The 21,100-nt window shown below is 47.4% G+C and overlaps 3 protein-coding genes across 3 annotated transcripts; all 3 read left to right on the top strand.

Annotated features, from left to right (window-relative positions):
- Positions 1-536: 536 nt before the first annotated feature.
- LOC307191493 (ATP-binding cassette sub-family A member 13-like) lies at positions 537-1,663 on the top strand (the record flags this gene model as incomplete). Its single annotated transcript, XM_079931622.1, has 2 exons — positions 537-586; positions 1,078-1,663. The coding sequence occupies 2 exons, from the start codon at positions 537-539 to the stop codon at positions 1,661-1,663; spliced, it is 636 nt and encodes a 211-aa protein (XP_079787748.1).
- A 132-nt stretch (positions 1,664-1,795) lies between these two features.
- On the top strand, positions 1,796-5,137 carry LOC307191494 (ATP-binding cassette sub-family A member 13-like; the record flags this gene model as incomplete). The annotated part of the gene is given in 8 exon segments (XM_079931623.1): positions 1,796-1,818; positions 3,362-3,650; positions 3,652-4,021; positions 4,024-4,085; positions 4,087-4,128; positions 4,131-4,332; positions 4,335-4,750; positions 4,754-5,137. Coding segments are annotated over 8 exon segments (1,788 nt in total).
- A 2,213-nt stretch (positions 5,138-7,350) lies between these two features.
- LOC307191495 (ATP-binding cassette sub-family A member 13-like) lies at positions 7,351-16,178 on the top strand (the record flags this gene model as incomplete). Its single annotated transcript, XM_079931624.1, is given in 9 exon segments — positions 7,351-7,794; positions 7,798-8,241; positions 8,245-8,709; positions 8,713-8,789; positions 12,986-13,095; positions 14,667-14,843; positions 15,274-15,342; positions 15,766-15,888; positions 15,958-16,178. Coding segments are annotated over 9 exon segments (2,130 nt in total).
- Between the last annotated feature and the right edge of the window lie 4,922 nt (positions 16,179-21,100).

The raw sequence follows: 21,100 nt of genomic DNA on the forward strand, positions 1-21,100 counted from the left end.
GGTTTCGTCCAACATGAATGTAAGTATTTTCATGGAGCCGTATTAGAGAAGTTCATTTACAGAAATAAAGGAGGTTTGGTTTCAAAATATTAAGCAATTTCTGACTCACAGCTCCAATTTGAACCCTTCCAACTTCATTCATCTTTGATAGATAATTAGAAAAGAAGATGTTTTTGGCAAAGCAAGTTTGTTAGTCCAAGGTATCAGTTAAACTGGGCCGGCCCGTGGTTGCCTTTGGCCCGAGAGTGGAGACAAACAGTATCTGAAACCATCCCCGAGTCCTGGAGAAACAGCAGTGCTCCTGAAAAATGTCATCAACTTATTCCTTAACTCCAAAGGCCTCCCTTCCAGGCAGATTCACATGGACGTTATCACTCTATCACCCTGTTACGACTTCAGTCAAGCAAATGTCGGAGGTTTTTCTTTGGCAAGATTGGGGTGTTATTCGGAGAGAAACATCCCAGGATAAAAGACCCTTGATTTCTTAATATTTTCCGTATCGTTGCCAGATTCCCACAGACAGTTCACTGGGGCGGATGTTGTGTTCAGCCTTGTTCGGCTGCCACGAGGATGAAGAGGAACGGGGGTGGGGGGGGGTCACCCTGCAGACTGCGACCCCAGGTGGTCAGCGGCCAGAAACTACCTGCTCTGTGCCCCCAGCCAGCTGCACCTCTGCAAACAGGTGCCGCCCCACAGCAGACACCTGTGTCGTGGCATGTCCAGACCGTGCACTTTCCTCCTGCATTTTTCCCTGCTTGATTTTATTTGTTTGTTTGTTTATGTATTTATTTATCTTTTGGATTTTTTTCCCTGAGTTTGACTTTTTTTTTTAATAAACTTATTTATTTTTGGCTGTGTTGGGTATTCGTTTCTGTGCGAGGGCTTTCTCCAGTTGTGGCGAGTGGGGGCCATTCTTCATCGCGGCGCACGGGCCTCTCACTGTCACGGCCTCTCCCGCTGTGGAGCACAGGCTCCAGACGCGCAGGCTCAGTAGTTGTGGCTCACGGGCTTAGTTGCTCCGTGGCATGTGGGATCCTCCCAGACCAGGGCTCGAAGCCACGTCCCCTGCATTGGCAGGCGGATTCTTAACCACTGCGCCACCAGGGAAGCCCCAGCATTTGCATTTTTATATGAGACAACAGGGTTTCTTAGGGGAATTTCTGAAGTATCTTACTGTCAACAGTTGCTTTCAATTTTTAACTTTTTGGAGCTTCAAGTCCAATCCCTGTTGTCTACAGAGGGCCCCGCAGTGGAAGTGATCCACGCTACTTTTTCTTTATTTCAGTATGTGAGCCAACTCGTCAATGGCTCAGCAGAAGCCCTGCTGGGTAGTGAACGCTTTATTCTGGATAATAAAAGCGTTTCTTCCATGAATTATTCAATAGATGAGGGGTCTTCATCTATTCTCCCGTGGGCACAAATCCTTTCAAACCTCTCAGCAAACGGCAGTGAGTTCCATGGATTTACGGCCGTTCACTGTACCATTTCATGGCTGCAAATGTGGGCCCAAATCTGTGGACGCCTGGCTCAAATATTTCAGCTGGACACGAATGTTTTCACTCCTCTTCGTGTTGGTCTCATGCAGATTTTGGCTGCACTGGAAAGTGATGTGAAAATTCCCCAAAGCTGCCAGGGAATATTTCCAGATGTGGAAAACAAATGAGCTCTACTTTGAAGCTTGTTACTTGGATGTTGAATAGAATGATGGGACCTTATTGTTCATTGAAGATGTCAAAAATAAATTGTGTGAACGTTTACTTAAAAAATGTGGCTGACTTTCTAAACGTTATACTTAATGCAGTCTTTGAAAAAGAAAAGGTACCAAAATCTGAGATTTTATTAACTCTTTTAAGTGATTCCACAAACCAAGTAAGGATGATTATCAACAACTTAACAAGGGACGTTGATTCTGCGCCTCAATCCAACTGGAAACATTTTACTGAATTAATTCTAAAACCCATAGAAATGTCAGATGAAATGCCTTGTCAGTTTCAAAGTATTTGGCTGCATTTAGTAGCTCTGGGGAAGGAAATTCAAAAACTTGTGAAAGATATTTCCCCTAACATCCTGGAAAAGAACACCTCTTCTAAAACTGAAAAAAAATTAAACATATTTGCTACCAGTCCAAAGGAAAATAGTATACACAGCTTAGGCTGTTCATTTTATCAGTTAGCTAGTTACCTTGCCTTCAATTTATCTCATGATCTCCAAAATTCACCCCAGATTATTTCTCATGGATTAATGAAAGCTGTGGTCTCAATATTGAATTCATGAGGGAGGCGTTCAACGCCCTGATGCCCTCAGTTTATCACGATATTCCACAAGAGCCAGGTACTATTCAAGTTTTAAAGAAGGTAACTTCTCTCCTGTGCACGGTCAAGAAAACAGACATACACCTGCTAGTAGACCAGCTGGAACAGATAAGTGAAAGCCTGATGGATCTTTTCTTTTTTTTTAACAAAACATCTTTATTGGAGTATAATTGCTTTACAATGGTGTGTTAGTTTCTGCTTTATAAAAAAGTCAATCAGTTATACATTTACATATGTACCCATATCTCTTCCCTCTTGCGTCTCCCTCCCTCCCACCCTCCCTATCCCACCCCTCTAGGTGGTCACAAAGTACCGAGCTGGTCTCCCTGTGCTATGTGGCTCCTTCCCACTAGCTATTTATTTTACATTTGGTAGTGTATATATGTCCATGTCACTCTCTCACTTTGTCCCAGCTTACCCTTCCCCTTCCCCGTATCCTCCAGTCCATTCTCTAGTAGGTCTGTGTCTTTATTCCCATCTTGCCCCTAGGTTCTTCATGACCATTTATTTATTTTTTTTAGATTCCATATACATGTGTTAGCATACAGTATTTGTTTTTCTCTTTCTGACTTACTTCACTCTGTATGACAGACTCTAGGTCCATCCACCTCACTAAAAATAACTCAGTTTCGTTCCTTTTTATGGCTGAGTAATATTCCATTGTATATATGTGTCACATCCTCTTTATCCATTCATCTGTTGATGGACACTTAGGTTGCTTCCATGTCCTGGCTATTGTAAATAGAGCTGCAATGAACATTTTGGTACATGACTCTATTTGAACTATGGTTTTCTCAGGGTATATGCCCAGTAGTGGGATTGCTGGGTCTTATGGTGGTTCTGTTTTTAGATTTTTAAGGAACCTCCATACTGTTCTCTATAGTGGCTGTATCAATTTACATTCCCACCAACAGTGCAAGAGGGTTCCCTTTTCTCCACACCCTTTCCAGCATGTATTGTTTGTAGACTTTTTGATGGCGGCCATTCTGACCAGTGTGAGATTTCTTTAAGAATGTCAGTAGGTAAGGTACTGGCAGTTTGGGGGTCAGCTTCTTTGTTGACTTGATGGAAAAATTTGTCGACAGCTCACATTCTTGGAGTGTTAACCACCTACTGAGGTTCTCACGCCTGCTTCCTAAAGAGGACGCCGATGCCTCCATCGACGTGTACTATGTGCTCCCTCGTGCCATGAGGCTCCTGCAGGGCGTGGGTGACAAAAACATCATGGAGACCCTCAGGGACGTCTGTAACTTCACGCTCCTGCATGGCATAAGCCTTGCAGACGTCACCAAGGAAGACTTCACTATTGTGATTAAAACTCTTTTGGACACAATTGAATTTAATATCAGATCAACCAGGCATCCTTTCAGAGGCTTTAACTTGTCTTCCTGTGTTTTGGTGCTGGAATCACACAACTTCTGGATTTCAGCAGAATCCAAGGTCAGGAGCCTGTGATGCCCACAAGCTCACGTCTCCTTCCTTTTACAGCAAAGTGGCCAGTATCCTTGACCACCTCCACCTGTCTTCCCCAGGTGAAGACTCACAATGTTGGAATGAAAGCTCACAGGTGGAAATAACTAGGAAAGTAGCCTGTGTAATTCATGAATTAATGGATTGGAATTCCATTCTTCTAGAGCTGTCCAAAGTCTTCCATGTTAAAACTTTGCTTTTGAAAACTGTGCAAGAATTTTGTCATAAGGTGTTACGATTTGTCCCATTTTCTGGAAATTAGACAATAGCAGCATCTCTGAACTTTGTCCCAGCTGTTCCATAAAAGCAGATTGCTTTGCAAATCATAGAAAAATTTAAAAAAAAGGCAACTTTACAAAAGCCACATCAGATGAAAACCTCCTTGATAAACTAGCTAGTTTAAACAAGATCCTTAATGTTGATGAAGGAACAGAATCATCTGTTAGAAATATTTCCTTACATTTGGAAAGGATAGTAAACTTGTCTTCTAGGGATGAGAGCCTAGAAAATAGTGCTAATTCTGTAGTCTCTCTATTCATGACATTTCTGAATGAAATGGTGGTAGTTTAGAAGCACTATCACGTTTTATTAAAAAAAGTGAAACAACTTACAACTTTGAAGAACTATGGCTTGAGTTTGAACAAATCATGAAATATCTAACCCGTAACTTTAGTATCAGATCCCTGTTTTCTGAAATTAACAAAGAAATACAAATTACTAATTCAGTGGCTCTTCAAAACCTAACTTTGCCACTTGCCCATTTTTCCGAAAGCCTGGATTCATCATCCTTGAAGACATTAGAAATCATTGAAGATTTTTTCTTGATCATAAAAAACTGGTTTCATAAATATGCAAATGAAGATTACTCCAAAATGATACAAACATTATTTCTTCTTACAGCTAACAAGAGTTCAACTGATGATATAGCTTTGTTGACTAATGATATTGCTACCATTTTGGGTAATCTCTAAAATGTTTCTAGAGAAGATAATTTTGATGTTGCCCTACTTCTTCGTCTGCTAAACCAAGAACAGCTAATTAATTTCTCAGTTGTTCAGCTGCTTTTTGAAAGCTTCCTAATTAATTCAATCAACAACTTAGCTGAGAGTGCTCAAGAAGCAGCCTTGAATTTAAGTGATACCAACCTTCAAATAATGAATTTCATTAACCTCGCCTTGAACCATACACACTCAGAAAATGGTGAGAGAATCATTCTCCCTCCAAGAAGCATAGTGGATTTCTTGGAACAGCTTTTGAAAACATTCTTCCCCTTTTTACTAAAGGAAAATTCTGGGGACAAAATATCTCTTCTGCTGAAAGACTTCCACAAAGATGTCATTGCAGAGATGAGGTGAGTTTACTTTTGCTTTGTATAGTGCTTGTAGTTGCATGTTACAATCCAGTTTATTTCCTGGAGTTTATAGTGTCAATGACAGCACTTGTACCAACACCTTTGAATGATCTTTGAAGTGAATTTTGTCTTAATGAACGTTTTATAAAAATCAAGGTAAAATAACTTTGATGATTGTCATCTAACTAGTAAATATATGTATATAAACCTAGCTCCTGGGAATTAATCACTTATTATGCTTTATTACAGTTTTGGATTATGAAAATAATTATAAAATTCTATTTTATATGGAACTGAAAAATTGTTATTATATATGTATATGGATATATGTGATGGTCATATTAATGCATTAACTGTCTAATCACAAATGAAGGGCTTAAGTATTTTCATTCCAATAAATCTACTGATGTTTATATTTGGAATTGTTAAAACTCCAAAATTTTAAAACTCAGAGTCACATTATGTTTTTTCATATATTATTTTTTCATTCCTTTTGAAGCTTGCCAGTGAAAAGGCTGGAGGGAGATTCTACCTTATTCTGTGATGTCCGTATCAGTCAGGTCTCAACCTCAGAAGCAGAAACAGAGCAAAGACTTCATACAGGGATTGAATTGGCTTCCGCAGTTTTGGGGCTGGCTGAGGGAGTCCAGAGTCAGCAGGGCAAGCTGTTAGGAAACAAGCTGGAATCCCACAGGCAGGAACTGCAGGTTCCCATCCACAGGGGGCCATTGGGGGGCAGGGTTGGGGTGATGGGGAAGGAGGTATCCAGCTGCGCATGAGGGTGGGCTCGCTGGGTCCAGGAGGTCCTAACCCTCTTGAAGACCTTGCGACTGGTGAGGTCAAGCTTCCCCGGGGCAGCATCCCTTCTCCCTGACTTAAAGCTGGCTGTCTGGGGTCTTCAGTCACATCTGATGAATTCCCTCCAGCAGCACCTAGGTTAGTGTTTATGATGCTACAAAGTGGCTGTTGTGCACTCTCATGAGCAAATCACCCGTGAAGCCCACCAGACCAGAAACACACAAGAAAGGGGCTCTGGGGCTTGGATCTGGGGCTCGGCCCAACCGAGTTGACAAGTCACAGAGCCCCTGCCATGCCGAGTGGCTCGCTAGGTCTTGGAACATTCAGAAGGACGTTACCTGTTACACTGAGAATCATTGTACGGTCATTTCACGTTCCTTTCCTTTCTAAAAGCAAAGTGCATGGCTTTTTAAGTTGTTAGGTTTGAGGCATTGCAATGGATTTATACATGAAATCCATCCAATCTTTTCATTATTTGGCAACAAAACATTAATTTTCATCTGGGATGTATTTTAGCATTTCAGTATTTCAGTCAGTATTATCCTCCCATGATGCTACTGTAAAGCAAAAAAAATCACTACAGTTCACCCTTGAACAACCACATGGGCCCAGTTATAAGTGGCTTTTTCATTAAATAGGTACTACAGTACTACCCGATCCACAGTTGGGTGAATCTGTGGATGTGGAACCACAGACACGGAGGCTGGCTGCAAAGGAAAGTCAGTTCCCATAGCCTTCGGGTTGTTCAAGGGTCAATTGGGTATGTTTTCAATCTTTTCATTACTAACCGTGAAATTTAAAAAATATACATTTACAGTTTTGTCCCAAAGGATAAAATTCTAGAAAATTTGAAACGGGATCATTTTCTTATCTCCATGAAAGAGGACAGATTGGTGAACATTTTTTCATCTTTAAAGGAAGCTGTGTATCACCTAATCAAAAGCTCATTTATGTTAGACGGTGGAGAATTTTATTCTGATAATCCTCGAGTACTGCAGTTAATGGGAGATTTATTCCACACTCTTCTAAGGGAAACCTCAATAAAAAATGAGACTGAAAATAATCTGGAGTTTCTTACAGTGGTGAATCACTTGCTTTCCCATATGAACAGTTCTGAGGACCTTTTCAAACTCAATCAAGATCTCAGGTCTGCTGTTCACCTCGTGAGAGAAACGTCAATAGAGACAGCACGTCTCATGGACACTCTTTTTTTTTTTTTTTTTTTAGCGGTACGCGGGCCTCTCACTGCTGTGGCCTCTCCCGTTGCGGAGCACAGGCTCCGGACGCGCAGGCTCAGCGGCCATGGCTCACGGGCCCAGCCGCTCCGCGGCATGTGGGATCCTCCCGGATCGGGGCACGAACCCGTGTCCCCTGCATTGGCAGGCAGACTCTCAACCACTGCGCCACCAGGGAAGCCCCATGGACACTGTTTTAAACTCTCTTATTAAGGACTTACGTGCCCTGTACCCTGCCCTCCAAGAAGTTATACTCACTAATCTAACCGATTTTCTTTCCTTTATAGATAGTTCATTCCCCTCCCCCCCAACAAACAGAGCAACGTTAGAAATTACCAAGTGCTTACTTGGTGTTATATCAAGGGCAAGAGTGGGTGGAGAGAGTGGTGCCCTGGACCCCCTCTTGACCATGCTGGTGGACGATGGAGCCGAAATGAGAGGTCTCACCACCTCCGTCACCTCCACCGTGGACCTTCTTAAGCTGGCCGAGAAAACTTCAAGAGAGGTGGCTGCCATGTTTGAAATGCCTTTTGTCTTCACAGCCAACGACACCATGAAATTCTTGGACACCCTTTATTCCATTTTGCAACAAAGTGTTCGAGATGTTGCCAATGAAATGATTACTTTGTAAAAAGCAGATCATTTAATATTTGAAAATATAGATGACTTGTTGACGCCATTTCTTGACTTGGCCTTTGGGATGATTGGAGTCAAACCTGCTGTTTCCCAAGACTCTGATATTTTCAATATGTCATCTAGCATATTCACATATGTGAACCAGTCCAAAGATATTTATGATATTAGGGAAGAAATAGCTGAATTTTTAACTTCTGTGAAAATCAATTTGGGAGACATGGAATGTCTCGTGGCAGCATTTAATAATGGGACCCAAATATTTTCTGTGGATTCTGTCAATTTATGGGAAGAAATCCTGGATTACTTAGTTCCTATAAATAACATCATCAATCACAAAGACTTTTTATATTCTAATCCAATTTCTACTCATAATTTGCCTCAGGATACAAAAGGGGAAAGAACTCGTGAAGTGATCCTGTTTTTGCATGAAATACCATCATGAAACAGCATGGAACTAGGGAATTACTTGAGAAAGGTGATCGACCTCACCTCAGAAGCGCTTTGGCATAAGTTAGGGAAGGACAACAAGGATGTTCTTAGTCTGTTGCTGACATTGGCTCCACATCCAAATGACCTTTTGAAAACCGTAACAGCAGTTGGAAAGGCCTCCAGTGGGTTGAAAAGTGACAACAGAGGTGACTTGAGTAAAGCTTTGCTTTTCAGCACTTTGATTCAGGACGTGACTCACCAACAACTCAGAGAAGCAGTCCAGAGCGTGCTAAGAAGACTAGCTCTCGTGAGTCAAGAGCTTCTCCTCAACAGCTCTCAGAAGACACACTCCTTGAGCACTTTGTTTCAGCACATTTTTGAAATTTTTATTAATGCAACCCCTGGAGAGAATAGCAGATCAAGAAAAGATGAGAAGACCAAGGAAGAGCTGGTTGACTTTCCTGACATCCTCAAACCATGACCACATTTTGAGAAATACCAGAAGGGATTGATTGCATTGGCTGGATACTGGCCAAAGGTCTCACTGATCCATCCAAGGTAATAAAACACTGAATTTGCTTCATTTCCCCCTGCAGTAACTATAAAACAGAATCAGGCAGGAATTGCACTGAACCAGGGTAAGCAGTCCTCCTTGAGCTCAACCTTCCTTACACTCTGAAGCTGGCTTCCCCAGGGCATGGCTCATGCCCAGTCTCTTGTCACTATTTGCCTCGTTATTTGGCATTCAAATACGATTTGAATTTATTCTACATTTCTCCAAAGTAAATTATTTTTTCAAAAGTAAAAACGTCTTATTTTATTCACGTGTCCCAAGACTAGGTATGTAACCAGTTTTTCTGTTCCCCTGCTCTGGCAGCCGAGAGTTCTGCTATTTGATATGCAGATAAAAACCTGAGGCCATTCACATTACACAGAAAACTGTGCTGTCAAGGGTAACTGCCCCCTGGACAGGGCCGGGCTTCTTCCCTCCTTAGATTCAACCTGACTCTGTGGTTGATCTATGTCCAAGCACTGGCCGCCCACCCCGAATAGTAGGTCAGGGAAACCCTGCTCTCAGAAGGCCCAGCGCTGTTGGCTGTCATGCTCCGGGGGTCATCTGCTGCCTTAGGATGAGGGCGTGTGCAGCTGTGTCCCAGCCCATCCTCTCTGTGTGACAGTACGGTTCTGGTGGTCTGTGGTCTCTGAGCCCCACAGGGAGACTGAAAGTGAACCCTCACTCATCTGCCAGGTAGCCTGACTTATTCTCAGTTAGTCCTGTTGCCACACGGCTGCACCTTGAATCCACTCCTTTTTAATAACCTGGAAGGATCTCCTTGGATAGTGAAGCATGTGTCTGTTGGCACAAAGAACTATTGGTGCCTTGGAATTTGAATGATGGCTTTCAGAGCCTCATTGTTTCTGATGCTAAACTGTGTTAGACTTGACACTTGGCCCTGAATTTTCATTTGAGCTGGAGCTGGTCCTGGCAAGCCCTGCTCTTCACCAGTCCTGGCTTTCACCTGCTGTTTCCAGTTCTCCACGGAGTGGATTTACACCGTGACCCCAAGACTGGAAACTAGTGGGCTGTGAGCTGACTGGGTGTAGTCACCACCCCAGTTTTTAAATTCGCAAGGCTTGGTGCCCGCTTTCATTCTACTTTAGTGATTACTTGCTTCCACTCTCTCCTGTTTTCACTATTCTTTGATCATGGCCTTCTTGAATGAGGAAGATACAAAAAGTCTAAAACAGAAAATCCCCCTGTTGTGGGTTTAGGGTCAGACTATCCTGACTTGGATGTGAGCTTTGGTTCTACACTTCACTAACTTTCTGAATCAAGGCAAATCCTTTAAACTTTCTGAACCTCCCTTTATTTGTGTATAAAACAGGGATAACAGTGATACCTTTGGGGGTATGGTAAGGATTCTACGGTAAAATAAACGTAAGCTATGCATTTAACATGCATATTAATTTGGGTTTAAGACATGAAGCATATTAGGGATAAAACAACCACCACAGACATCTAGGCAAAAACATTAGCTTAAAATTAAAATAATAAGAACAACAACAACAAAACTCCTAAAAAAGTAGAAAGGTCCATTAATATCCTAAAGATTTACTACAAGTTCCCAGATGGCAGAGGTCAGGGATCTAGAGCAAATTTGGGCAGAATTCATTTCTCCTGCCTCTGCTTCAGTGCCTGCAGTTATACAGAGAAGAGAAGCTTGGTCGTCCCAGACCTGAATCCACTGTTTTTGTCCCAAGGAACCCTCTGGCCCTGTGTCATCTCCCCGCTTCTGGTCAGGCCTCATTCAGCAGCAAGTGTCACCACCTGTGTTACGTCCCATTAGAGTCCACCCCCCTGTGGAAGTGAGCGCTGCTTTTAGGCTCTTCCTCAGTCCCTAAATCTATCATAGCACTAAGGCCAGTGAGCTGCAGAGGCAACGGTGGTCAGAAACAGAAGGCAGTACCTGGCTCTGTTCCCTCCTTGTGTCTGAAGCCTTTGTAGCAAGTCCCCGGAGAGGGATGGGGGACGTGCACCCCACCCCCAGAGGCCCTCTGGCCCCGTGTGAGGTGGTGGCCCTGCAGCCTCACCTGGGAGCTGGTTGGAAACGTAGGATCCCAAGCTGCCTCATACCTGCCCCGTCACAGCCTGCGATGGGCCGCCAGGCGGTCCTTAAGATGCGAGGGTTTGTGAGCCTCCTTCTGGACCACGTTCCTCATCTCAGAGACTGAGAGACCAGGGCCTGCGGCAGCTCTGCTGAGCAAGGCCGGCAGTGGCCAGTGGCGGCCGCACAGGGACCGTCAGATCTGACCCTTCCTTCCAGGCCCACAACGCTTGGGGCACAACTAAAATGCCGTCATTAAAATCCCACAATTTACTCAAAGTCTATATATAACATTACCTGATGGGGATTAATAAATGGCCCTACACATCATTATGGTTTTCTTCTGGCCAGAAACAAAAATTACACGTAAGCTCGTCTTTCTCTGGGGCTAAAACAAGTTGCTAATAACAATTTCCCACCCCCAGTTATTTTGCCATTCAGCTATACTTTTTTATAGTTGAAAAATTAACTTTATGTTGTGTGTTGTTTGGAGTAATCCTTTGCTCTTGTATCTGGCTTCCCTAGAGGATTTTGTATGATTCCACCTGACCTTCAAAAGTGCCAAATGGCTTCCTACTCTCTTCATCCACAGTTAACTGCCGTAACTGTAAAGAAACCAGTTTTCATCACCTCAAGCATCCCAGCGCCCTGTCCATACGTGCATTTAGTCACTGAGCTTGCTTGTGTCCTGATAGGTACACACAGCTCCACCACGCTGAAGTTTCCAAATTAGCACATGAGAATTGCATTCTTTAAGGACTGGCTGGACTCTGACAACCAAGACACAATAATCCAATGAAGGAAAATCCACGTTTGCTGAGGGACGTGGCCCTGCTAAGCCCTCAGGTGTGTTGAACTAAGCAAGGTTGTTCTGTGGTAACATCAACACCACAGCAGAACGTAAAGTTAAACATTTTTTTAGAAAGTTTCATTCTTCCTCTGGGGAGAGTAAATTTAGAACAACATGCTGTAGAAATATTGAATTGCATACAAAAGAATGAAACTTTGCTGTGGTCCCCGGAAGCCATGCTGCAGGCTGTCCCAGCATCCTGGTGCCTTCTCCAGCGCGGTGATGTTTTCTCAGACCAGTGATGCTGCTGTGTCCGCCCCAGCAAGAGAGCCCAGGACGGGGTGACTCAGCATGATGTCGAAGGGGCTGGCCCGTTGAGAAGCCAATGGGCCTTTGTTTTTTTTAAATCAATCTCCAGGGCTTGTCAAGGATATTTATTTTCAGGGAATGTCCTTGGGCAGCTGTAGCCTTAATTAGTCGATGTGGCCCACAGTTAAAATAATATATATATATATATATTTCTTTTCGAAGTGCTTCCCAGATAATGCTATTTATATGTTCAGTGTGTCTGATGTTTGGGATGGTTTTGAGTTTTGTAAGGAATATAGAAACTCATCTGAGGGAGGAACAAAAGCCACGGGGGGCTTAAGATGCGACAGTTTGTGAGCTGCTCTTCTGGACCACGTTCCTCATCTCAGAGGCTGAGAGATCAGGGCCTGGGGGGTTAGAAAGATCAGGGTTAACGCTGAGAGCTGCTGCGCCCCTTACCTCAATGGCGTTAGGACCTAAGTCTGAAGAAGAATTCAGCGCTTCTGAGCCAGGGCAGCTTATTACAAAGTTGGTCGGGAGGCTTTTTTGCCACATTACCGGAGCTGGCTCCATAAAGACCAACACACACAGGTGTATACACACAAGTACACCTATGCACGCATGCGAACACAGAGACTTGCGCGCACGCATACACACACACACACACACACATGCACACACACACTACGGCACTCCAGGAGTCTGTTTAAAGATAAGAGTCTTCCTTACGTAAAGGTGGGTTCCTGTACCCACGTGGAAAACGTAAGAATCCCCACCTGGCTTCCTCCTTTCTCTCTCACACTCTGATCATGTACCTTTGCATTTCGAGAGGACGGCCTCAGACAAGAAGAGAGAGCAAATGTCACGTTTGTTGGCAACAAAATGACGCTATGAACGAAAACAGGAGACCTGCCGTTTCCTAGGCTGTGTCCTCGGATGTCTGTGGAGCGAGCTGGCCCAGCAGGGGAACGGTTCGTTCACGAGTGTTATGACGTGTTCTCACACAGAGAAGCAGGTACTCACCTTTAACGCCGCTGTTTCCCCCTAAGTGCCGCGGAAGCGTGTCGGGCTTTCCCGCAGCCTCGGAGCCCCCAGGACCTCGAGGTGATTCTGTGGAGAGTGGAGATGCTGGTCCAGCGTGTGCTCGTCCTTCTTGCAGGTGGGCTGCTTGGGGAGAAGGGCTGCCCAGTGGCCCTGCCGGGTGGGCAGCGAGGTGGTCAGGTGCCCCTGAGTTTCTTCTGGGCTTAAGCGCAGCCTTCTTGCCGGTTTCCAAGGCCCTGAGTCTCCCAGCCTCCCCACCCCCGGGCTGCGACCTTCTCCACTCAGCTGAATGGCCCTTCCCTGCCTGAGCTCAGCTTCTGGGCTGTGCCTCTGCTCCTGGAATGTGCTTCCCTGTGTTTGTGGCCTGACGTTCAGCTGTGCCCTGCGGCTAGAGCTGGGCGGCTCTTCCCGGAGGGATGCCTGCATCCCCTTCGCTGGCAGTGACCTTGAGTTGACCTCTATCGAATGCAGTGTTAATGCTCCTATTTCTTTTTTTTTATGGATATAGGAAACAAATTTATTTAATAATTAATAAATATTATGTTTAGTGGTATTACAGAGAACTACAGTCTATGGCGGATATCCAAACACTGAATAAATGTGGGTGAACATTAGTAGAAGGTATTTGAATAAGGTAACAGTCGTATCTCCCAGCAAGGTTAACAGCACTACCAGAATCACGTGAAGAAGCTGCCAACTTAAGCATTTGTTTTGCTTCCCAAATGTGTTATTTTTTGTAGCACCACTCATAGGATTTGTATAACGTATATGATGCATGTAAATGTATTGATCTTTATTTTATTTGCAAGAATGACTCACTGTTAGCAGCAGATGGGGCCATGAACACACACCTACAACATGGCAACAGCTACAAGCAACATGGGCTGATTGGATGGTGACCACTTCTCTCTTGACTTCAACCTTCAGCTCCACGTGAGCAAAGCTCAATGGAATTCTGGCACAGACATGGTAAATCAGGGCAAGTGCAACTAACTCCCGAGCCAGGACTAGCTCGCTCTCACTGACTGCCAGTCCCTGCCTGCTGTGGCCGACCCTTGATGAGTCCTTTGCCTTTTACCCTCTTCCCAGTGCTGACTAGTTCCCATTCACTTGGTGAGACCTCCTGAGCTCTGAATGCTGCTTCTCTCTAGTTGTTCCTTCTCAGGCTTCTCCAACACACTTCCCTGATGCTCCTATTTCTTAAGTCTCCCCCCTCCCCCGGCGTCAGTCTTCCTTGAAGGCAGCATCCTTGTCTTCCTCTCCTGCGTGTGCCCAGTGCCTGGGGTAGAAGACCGTTCCACTGACCAGGGCTGGGCGACCCATGCAGTGACCCGAGTCCCAGAACATGTTCTCTAGTCCTGGCACTCAGTGCTTGTTTTAGCTTTTTGTGGCCCTTCCTGCAGTCGTCTGCAGCTTCACTGAGAGCAGGATCTGTCACTCATTCAGTTCTGTCTCCATGACGCTCAGAGTAGAGTCTATGCTAGTGAGTCATTAATACTTATATTGTAAATGAGTTCACTCGTTTGAGACCCTGCTTGTCAAATCCACTACTACAGATTCCAGTGGAATTTCCTCTTCACGCCATTGCTGAAGGACAGTGCCATGAGCGGCCTTACAGGGCTGCTGGGTGATTTTCAGGACTTTCTCTAAGGTGTAAACTCTGGTCTCTGGGCACTTCTGAGTCCGTAGACTGGGCCAGCAGTGCTGGAGTGACTCTGCCCATGCACGTGTGTTGCTGCCTTTTCACGCCTGGTCTCCTGAATGAGGCTGCAGAGAGCCCTCTCCTTGCTGTCGGGCCTGAGGTCCTTGACAGCAGGGGCAGCAGGAGTGCTGTGGAGACGGGTGTGAGCGCAGAGGAGGACATGGGTAAGCCAAGGGTGGGCTGATCAGGAAAAGAGAGGAGCTGGGGTCAGCGGAGCGGGCCGTGAGCCCTGGGCCCTGCGTGGAGCCCGCCAGGCTGGCCCTGCACCCATCCCAGGTGCATCCGACACACCGTCTATTCTGCTTCGTCCTCCTGACTTACTCTCAGGCGTAAGATAGGTGTTACCTCCTCTGGGAAGCTCTTCTTGGCCTCCACTCCTGGGCTCAGGGGCCCTGCATTAGGCCCCTTGGCTGTGCCCTGCGGGGTGGCTGGCCCGTGGTCTCCTCACGACGGGGTCTGCCTGTTGATCAGCAGAAACCCAGCGTGTGGGGACTGGAGCCCATGCTGGCAGATGTTTGCTGAATGAAGGAATGAGCACATGCCAGGAGCCCTCACTGCTTGTATCTCTGTCCCCTGGGACTCCTGCCTGTGCAGGATCCGTGGGGTTTTACGCTGACGTCCTGGAGGGAATGTCCGGCCACGGCCAGCAGTGGATGGGCCCAGGTGTGTCACTGAACGGGTGTGCGGGGCTGGAGGACACCGCGGAGAGCTTGCTCGGGACGCAGGGCAGGTCCACCGCAGGGAGAGCGGTCCGGTGACCCAGGGTGGTTAACTGGGGGATGTAGGCGGCAGAGACTGGGCGCCAGGAGTCGGATCAGCCCCCACCTGGGGCGTCGGGAGCAGAGGCCAGCCTTGGGTAGGAACCAGCATGTCAAATACCTTTGCAAACAAACGTAAACAAATGAGGTTTGCTCAGGGCAGTCTTGGTTTTCACCTACGGCCCGGAGTAGAGATGAGCAGAAGGGCCGCAGTTTGAAGGTGGGTCGCAGGCCCCCCATCCTCCACTAGGGGCGCCACCTGCTCATCACAGCCAGCCTACGCCTCCGCTGTCACTGAACACTCCTAACGCCACTGTGCCTTGACCAGGTCACGCCCAGGATGTAGCCCTGCTCATCACAGGCCTGTCCCTCTGCCCCCGCCCCACCCCGCCGCCAGTTCGCTGCCGCCCGGAACCACGAGCTCTCCCTAAAGGAGGCGGCTGGTCATGGGGTCAGTGAGGGACTCTGGCCAGCAGCCTCCATCCCGCCGGCACTCTGCTCTCCTCACCCGTCTTCCCAGGACCACAGGTGCCTCCTGCAACCAGCCTAACCCCACGCCCGCCCCGCACCCCCCTGCCCCGGCGCTCGGCCCCGCCCCGGCGCCTAGCTTCCAGCAGCGCGGGGCCCGCTGGGACCGCGAACCCCAAGACGCGTGCGCAGACCCAGCGTGTTGGAACAGAGTGGACCAGGGCTGACACGGGCCTGCGGGCGCCCAGCACGCAGCTTCGCACGTGCTTGTAAGTGTCTTCATGTTACAGAAAGCGAAATGGACTTTTATGAGTAACAGAACTAATATTTGTTTGAATTAGAGAGAAAACGTTTTGCCCCGACAGGCAGGCAAAGGGCACAGCGCCGCTGTCCGTCTCTAACATCTATTCATAAATGCTCTAAAGTACGGTTGTCTCAGTGCCAACGTGGAATCCCATGCGCAGTGAGAGTCTCCAGAGGTTGAGTCGATACGATGAAGGTTAGGGGTGCCAGCTCCTTACCCCCTTTCACTCCTTGCTCTAAATGGTTGAAAACAGCCGTAAGGAGCTCGATGGGGATCAGAAATCACATTAAAAAGTGGCAGCACGTGCTCTTCCGGGGTGAGCAGAGTCGGAGAAAGTGGCCGGACCTCAGGCTGAGCCGGGGGTCTCCTACCACCTCCCAGATCTGGACCTTCCATCCCCGCTGTGGGCAGCGTTGCGTCTGGATGGTCCAGTGCCTGGACGGTTACAGACCTGCCCCAGCCCGAGAAGGAGAGCCCACTGTGTGGTCTCCGCCTCGAGGGCGCAGGGCTCAGGCTTCCCACCGACATGGCACCGCCCGCCTGGAGCCCCCGTGCCCGTGAGGAGGGGTCGGAGCTTTCCTCCCGGTGTCTCTGCTGCCGGGAGGGGGGTGCTCTTTCCTCTCTACAGCCTCCTGCCTGTCAATATCATCACGGTGTTAAATTTAAGAATAAAATCCTGCTATAGTGGGAGTGCTATAACTGAGTAGAATTAGATTTAATTTGCATATAGGTACAGATTGTGAGCCAGAGGTGCTTTTCTACGAGGGAACCCTCCCCAGGGCAATACACCCTGTTCAGCCTGCGTTCTCGGAAATGAGGCTCCTTGTTTGTACCTGCGGCTCTGATCCGGATATATCTGGGCACCTGGGGGCAGGATGAGGGCCTCCGTGGAGGAGGGAGAAGGCAGGGCTGTGAAGTGTCGGGTGGAGGATTGGGGGTGGCTTGGAGAGCTCCCTGCCCAGAAGGGGAGCAGAGAGTGAAGGCCCGAGGGGCTTCCACGAGTGTTGTCGGAATCAGACGCACAGACCTGCACCTGGGAGGGGGCCTGGGCATCCCTGGGTCTTGTGCCCCCTCACCCATCCTTCCCCTTCTGCTCTCCTGTGGTCATGTCGTGGTCAGTGGAGGAGGGGTCTGTGCACCTGTCTTAGGGGCAGTGACCGTGTGGGAGGGAGCAGCCTGTACCCCGGGTGGCAGACGTCTGAGGGTCCAGCAGGCAGAGGGGACGAGGGAGGAATGAAGCCATGTATCCAGGAGTCCTGCCACCAAGTAGGAGACAGAGAGCTTGGCCCGATGGCCCGGCCCCTCCCTGCTCTGTCCTCCCCGGGGCGTCAGATGGACAGGACTCCAGCCAAGGCCTCGTGCTCTGTACACGCTGGACCCTGGCTTCCCGCCCGCCCTGGTCCGCGATCCGGAGGTTCCGTGCTGCTGGTGGCCCCACGAGGCAGCGCGAGTTTGGGTGCTCGGATCACATCCTGGGAAGCTCCCCTGTGCCCGGGGACCCCCGAAGGAGGGACTCAGAGCTCAGGACCCTCGACTGTGACACCTCAGGATTCTTCACATTTAACTCACTTGGAACATACACTTGTTAGTTCTCTGATCATCTGAGTGATCATGATTTTCCTTTGCAAGAGTGACCAATGGCACTTTTGAGAAAAATATTTAAAAGTTTTATTTATTAAAATATTATGTATTGATTTATGTTTGATGCCTTCACATAATCACCATAACCTGGGACTGTGCTTCCAACATCAGGAAGAACTGGGTGATGAAATGAATAAATTCTGATGATGTGAAATACATGGTATACAGCAGGACTGCCGTGTCCAGGGAAATGTACATAGATTTATATGAGTGTCTGCTGCTTTCTGGCATGTTTTACATTTTAAATTACCTATACTTGTCAGTTAATTTAACAAATGATAGATATTTTATATATTTATCAATTTATAGGTATACATATATTTTGCAAAATGATTGGTCTTTTATAAAACTGTTTATGCTTGTAAAAGATGCGGATAATGTATCCATGCAGTCTTAGAGTCAGGGCCAAGACCGGGGGTTCCTCCACGGTGCTTCTCCAAGTCCTCAGGGTTGCACCCCAGCCGAGGGGAGGCCTGGAGACTTCCAGGCTGCCCTGCAGACCTTCAAGGTGGGCAGACCTATGGAGAAATAGACATGTTTTCTTTTCAGTCATCGGTTTTGTGGCTGTGGATTTTGAAAGGCTTCAGTTTTCGGGCCAGGAGGCCATGTGCCAGGTCCTCAGCTGGGCGCTGCTGGTCCCTGCCGTGTCCTCTTGTCTCTGGGTAAATGGCAGAGCCGGCTGAGAGCTGGGCTCTCCTGGTTCCCGGCCAAGGGCTTCCCTCCAAAGCCCAGCAGCGCCCAAGGGCAACTGGACAGGATCAGACATCCTCCATCTTCTCTGCGGTGCTTCCTGAGACCGAGGACAGTAGGCTGACAGCTTACAATCCACGTGATGCCCGGCGAGGATGCACGCGTGTCTGGTCTCCAGACTTCAGCTCATACCAACGAGTAGATATGTTTCTAACTGTATCGTTGCTGTGTTTTCTAGGAGCTGGAAAAGATAGGGACCTCTCCCCATCAGCTGAGTTGTGAAGGTCTTATCAGGAATCTGTCCAGCGCCTTGGAAAGCTTCAGGAGCAGCTTGGAAGATGCCAGCGAGCAGGGCTGTGAATGCCAGCCCGGATCGGCCTCCATGCTACACACGCACACATATGTGCCCTCTGGCGGGGCCCCCACCTCCTCAGTCTCCCTTCATGAAGACGATGCATTTTAAATTATGAGTTTCAGACAATAATGTGTACAATATGCCATTAACACATGTGTTTTCTCACCAACACCAAAATTTCCCGTGACTTTAACCTTTTAAATTGTAAACTGTAGGAGCTGCATTAGTGCTAAGGCTAGCTTTACTGGGGATCAAGAAGCTGGATCAACATGTCGAGATCTGAGATTACAATATGGTATTGGAATAGTTCTATAAGAGCAGTCAGCGATTTTTCAAATGACCTCCACACTGGATTCATTTTGTACTGTATTCTCAAAAGTGTGAGCCCCCAGAAGAGGAAATTGGGGCCTTCGTGTTCTGCAAGTGACTTATTCACAGAAGGAATGATGTTCCTCTGACTTCTCGATACCCCGATTTCTCATACATGCCTCGGTCTATCCTATCGGTTCCTTTCGCATTTGTGAGAAGCCGTTTGTTACCCATCCTTATTCCCCTGACTCATCTTGCCTGGCAGGCATCCGGGATTGATGGGTATTCGCACACAGAGACATCGTGTGTCGGAATCTCTGAGGAATCTTATGGAAAGGCAGTATTGTTCTCTAGTTCATTTCCTGGGAACTGAGGCAGCATATTCACTCCAGCACTGTTCCTGGTGTTTTATCTTGCCTAAATTAGCTTTAATTTTCTGCCATTTTAGGTTGGCCCAAAGCCTCGAGAAGACTTTGTTGTCTGGGAATCCCATTATGACTTTTCTTAGCAATCTCACAGTAACTGGGGGTAAGTACGTAGTTCCTCCAAGTTTGCTTGATTAAAAATTAAATTTAGTTTCTCACACAAATATATTATTAAAATAAAACGTATTAAGGTAGAGTTATGCTATCTATATATGATAAATAACAATTTAGAGCCTGGCAGGTCTGATGTATTGGGGGTTGAGAAGGAAACCCTAAAGTCCTGGGTACCAAAACCAAGACGGGGAAAGAGAAAAGCTTCTGTGGCCTGGGTGTCTCCCGGGCCCTCCCTCCCTGCACATCTGGGAGTCTCTGCTTCCCCGTCTGTCCAGTCTTGCTATTCCTGAAGCCCTTGCAGCATCAGCAAGTCAAGTCTGAAGAATCCGGTCAAATCTCCTCTTGTTAGGAAAAGTGAGATGAATGGATACGTGGAGAGAAGTGCGTTTCCTTGGTCACTGTTCCCTCAGAAAAAACACCTCCTTCGAGAGTCGAGTGTCAAATGCACACGTCTTAGAGGAAGCAAGGGAGTAGAAATACCCCATAACCTGGGGTTTTGTTTCACTTCCGGTCAGATGATCTCAGTTCCTCCCAGAAGTGTAAGAGATGACTTTATTTAGTGCTTATTATGGGCTGGATGTAGTGGAGGAAACGTCCTTGCCAGGTTTTTTTTTTTTTTTTTTTTTTGCGGTACGCGGGCCTCTCACCGTTGTGGCTTCTCCCGTTGCGGAGCACAGGCTCCAGATGCGCAGGCTTAGTAGCCATGGCTTATGGGCCCAGCCGCTCCGCGGCATGTGGGATCTCCCCGGACCAGGGCACGAACCCGTATCCCCTGCATCGGCAGGCGGACTCTCAACCACTGCGCCACCAGGGAAGCCCCTTGCCAGGTTTTCATGTCAAATCTTGTCTTCACAGTCAGGAATAGCCCAAACGCTTATTATTACAAGATTTCCAGTGAGTTGATTTCAGTAGCTGACCCACAGGGCTGTACGAGGAGCGTCAGGTTAGCTGACTTCCAGCCTTTGTAGATTCAGAATGTTACCATCTTCTCGGCCCGGTGGTTGCTGCCCGATTAGCAAGTGGCCACCAGGGGTCGCTGACGCTCCGTGGTGGGAGCGCTGGGCCTCGAGAAGGCTCGCGTTCTGAGGTGCCTTTGCTGCAGGAGCGGCTGTGCGGTGCTTCCTGCGTGCACGTGTCTCTCACGATGTGAGTCGCTGCAGGCCGTCCCCTGAGTGGCTGGACGTTTTGGTCATTGGCGGGGGCGTTAAAAAAGCTTGCATTCTTGGCATTCATATAAGTAACGAAGTTACTCTCTGGGGTAAAGTGTATCCATGAACCCACGTGTGTCTTAGGTTACAAATTCATGTTTGGTAGGTGACAGTTTGGGGCCTAGGTTTTTCTGCGTGGTGAGGTTGGC

Source organism: Stenella coeruleoalba, assembly GCF_951394435.1.
Source record: "Stenella coeruleoalba genome assembly, chromosome: 9".
NCBI classification, from domain to species: domain Eukaryota; kingdom Metazoa; phylum Chordata; class Mammalia; order Artiodactyla; family Delphinidae; genus Stenella; species Stenella coeruleoalba.